This window comes from Cebus imitator, unplaced genomic scaffold, assembly GCF_001604975.1.
Source record: "Cebus imitator isolate Cc_AM_T3 unplaced genomic scaffold, Cebus_imitator-1.0 Scaffold527, whole genome shotgun sequence".
Lineage (NCBI taxonomy): Eukaryota > Metazoa > Chordata > Mammalia > Primates > Cebidae > Cebus > Cebus imitator.
This window is the reverse complement of record NW_016107842.1, coordinates 1,029,847-1,033,214: the sequence shown is the minus strand read 5'-3', so window position 1 is coordinate 1,033,214 and position 3,368 is coordinate 1,029,847. Positions and strand designations below refer to the sequence as shown.

Sequence of the window (3,368 nt, the reverse complement as noted above, 5' to 3'; positions counted from 1 at the left end):
AGTGCAATGGCATGATCTTGGCTCATCGCAACCTCTGCTTCCCGGGTTCAAGCAATTCTCCTGCCTCAGCCTCCTGAGTAGCTGGGATTACAGACGTGTGCCACCATGCCCAGCTAGTTTTGTATTTTTAGTAGAGACAGGATTTCTCCATGTTGATCAGGCTGGTCCTGAACTCCCGACCTCAGGTTATCTGCCCACTTTGGCCTTTCAAAGTGCTGGGATTACAGGCGTGAGCCACCGCATCCAGGCCTGAATTCTCGCAGGAGTTGGTATCAGACCAAGTCTTTATGTCAAAAACCTGAAATTGTACATGTATTTAAATTTTCACTAACTTAGCTCCCCAAATGATTCAGTCACGGTTTTGTGGTGTTACTTGTGGTTAAGAAAACTGTGGATATGGTTTCCTGTACTTTGAAAGACAGTACTTGTCCTCATACCCCCTACTTGTAGCCCACAGCTTGACATAATAGGTACCTAATTGTTCGTTTACTTTTAAAAGGTTGGGAATGTACATATCATTACAAATTTTAAAATATACGATTTTTTTTTTTTAAAAAGCCTTTAGAAAACAAAAGAAAGTAAGTGATCTTAGCAGGAAAAGCAGTTCTAGTAAAGTGAGCCTAAGGTGATCATGTTAGTGGGATTTGATAATTTGTTTGCTGTTGATGCTTTTTACTTGGGTCAAATTCTTTTTCTTGTGTTCTTAGGTTAAGACATCAGAATTTTATAGATACTCCCGACAGCTCCGTTATGAAGTTGACCAAGCATTGAATTACTTTCAGAATGTTCACCAGCAGCCTTTGTTGGATATGAAGTCAAGCCGCATCCGTTCTGCAAAACCGCAAACTACAGTATTTCGAGGAATGATTGGACATAGCATGGTTAACAGTAAAATACTTCTCTTAAAGAAACCAAGAGTCTGGTGGGAGCTAGAAGGCCCCCAAGTACCTCTGCGACCTGACTGCCTTGCTATCGTTAATAATTTTGTGTTCCTGTTAGGTGGGGAAGAGCTGGGCCCGGATGGTGAATTCCATGCTTCTTCCAAAGTATTCAGGTATGATCCGAGACAGAACTCCTGGCTGCAGATGGCAGATATGTCCGTACCACGCTCTGAATTTGCTGTTGGTGTTATTGGGAAATTTATTTACGCCGTAGCAGGCAGAACCAGAGATGAGACTTTCTATTCAACTGAGAGATACGACATCACCAATGATAAATGGGAATTTGTGGATCCTTATCCAGTTAACAAATATGGACATGAGGGGACAGTGCTCAATAACAAGTTGTTTATCACCGGTGGAATCACCTCATCTTCCACCTCCAAGCAAGTGTGCGTGTTTGACCCCAGCAAAGAAGGGACCATAGAACAACGGACCAGGAGAACTCAAGTAGTTACCAACTGTTGGGAGAATAAGAGCAAGATGAATTACGCAAGATGCTTTCACAAAATGATTTCTTACAATGGCAAGCTTTATGTCTTTGGTGGCGTCTGTGTGATCTTAAGGGCCTCTTTCGAATCTCAGGGATGCCCTTCTACTGAAGTCTACAATCCAGAGACTGATCAGTGGACCATCTTGGCATCCATGCCGATTGGTAGAAGTGGCCATGGTGTGACCGTGCTGGACAAACAAATAATGGTTCTTGGAGGCCTTTGTTATAATGGTCATTACAGCGATTCCATTCTCACTTTTGATCCTGATGAAAACAAGTGGAAGGAAGATGAGTACCCTCGGATGCCCTGCAAGCTGGATGGTTTACAAGTATGCAACCTGCATTTTCCGGACTATGTACTGGATGAGGTCAGGCGTTGCAACTAACGACATCCTTCTCCGAAAAAGAAAGAGGCAAACAAAGTATTTGTTTGTAATAAAGTAGTTAGTTAAAACATATAAAGCAAAACCTCACCAGTTTTACTATCAAAGCCATTGGTCTAACATCGTAAGAATTTTTCATTCTGTGCTAGCATCCTTTTTTTTCTTTTCAGTGGCCTCAAACTCACGCAATAAGTTAATTCTAAGTGCTAGCTCTTGAAACTACTTCCAGAAGCAGTTTAATAGAATGCTCCACTTATCTGGGAAATTGATTTTCTGCTTTAAACATTTCTTTCAGATGTTAGCGTAGGAGTCATGCATCTTCTAAGAGAAGACCCAGTAAGTGTCACTGGATGTGATTTCAGTCCCTATCTCTATCTGAAACCTTTTTGAACATTTATTTCTGTGTATTTCAACCTGTTAAACTTTTTAGTTTTATTATTTAAAAATTTAAAACTCCTGACCTTTTTTGCATGGCTTTTTGCTGAAAATGCAAAAATATAAATTTTCTACAAAATTAACTTTTTATATTCAAAACACTATTTCTAAGCTGCCTTCTCTTACCCGCATTGTGTTAGTGAAAGCATATTCATACTCTCATACAACCTATAAATATACAAGGCACATCCCTTTTATGCGTGGTTAGGATTCTATATTTTTAAGCTAGTGCACTTGCACACACAGTTCGCCATACTTGTTGAATTTTAGATGTAACGTCTTTTCACGTGTTAACATTTTTAGAAAGTTAAAATAACTGGAGTCCTCATTTGCTGTCAAAGTAGCCTATCTTCAGTCCATACTTGATTCAGTAATATTTGAACTTCTTATATTTCTGAAACACGTATGGGCATGAAAATCATTTTATATTTTATTTTCAAAAGTAAATGTTAGTCTTCTTTGTCGATGTGTGTCTTTTCTTTTTGAAAATGTTTTTCTTTGCAGTCTGTTTAACGTTGCCCTGTTTTTAGTGAGAATCAGAGTGGTATATGACAAGTTCTGACCCTGCAGCATGCAAGCACTTTTAAAGAGCATTTAGATAATACCAGACTCCTAAATCAAGGCCCCTTAAAAGTAAGTGCAACTCCCATTTTTTACATTTAGTAAGGCTGCTGCATTTGTTATTGAATGGAAGGTAGAAACTTAGAAAATTTGAGCTCAGTTTTGACTTAGAGATAAGACGCAGAATTCCAATGTTACTGGTTATATCTACTTGTTTATTTTGTACAAAATATCCAGCGACTAGGGATGTAAGCCCTCAGGTTTTGTTTCATTTACTGAAAGCTACTAGCATGAAGGTTACTAACACAAAGTTCAGAATGGATCAAGAATAGCTGTTTAAAAGCATTTATAGTAAGTGTTATAGGATTAGTTGCACCTTTCAACTCTTTAAATGCAAAGGAAAGAATATAGTTGACAAAGTTCAGCAAGAATAACCTGGGAGTGGATCGTTGAAATTGATGCCATTTTCTCATGAGTAGTCTATATCTGATACAGACTAGATCTACTTTGGCAAAACTTGCCAGGTCTTAGGATATTGGTGCAATATTGCAATGCCTT

The 3,368-nt window shown here is 38.7% G+C and overlaps 1 protein-coding gene across 1 annotated transcript in view; it reads left to right on the top strand.

Annotated features, from left to right (window-relative positions):
• KLHL15 (kelch like family member 15) overlaps positions 1–1,885 on the top strand; it is a 46,369-nt gene extending 44,484 nt beyond the window's left edge. Inside the window, exon 4 of the mRNA XM_017514581.2 lies at positions 708–1,885. Within this exon, the coding sequence (XP_017370070.1) occupies positions 708–1,817 (1,110 nt within the window). The 3' untranslated portion in view covers positions 1,818–1,885. The remainder of the gene's footprint in view (positions 1–707) is intronic.
• The last annotated feature ends 1,483 nt before the right edge of the window (positions 1,886–3,368 follow it).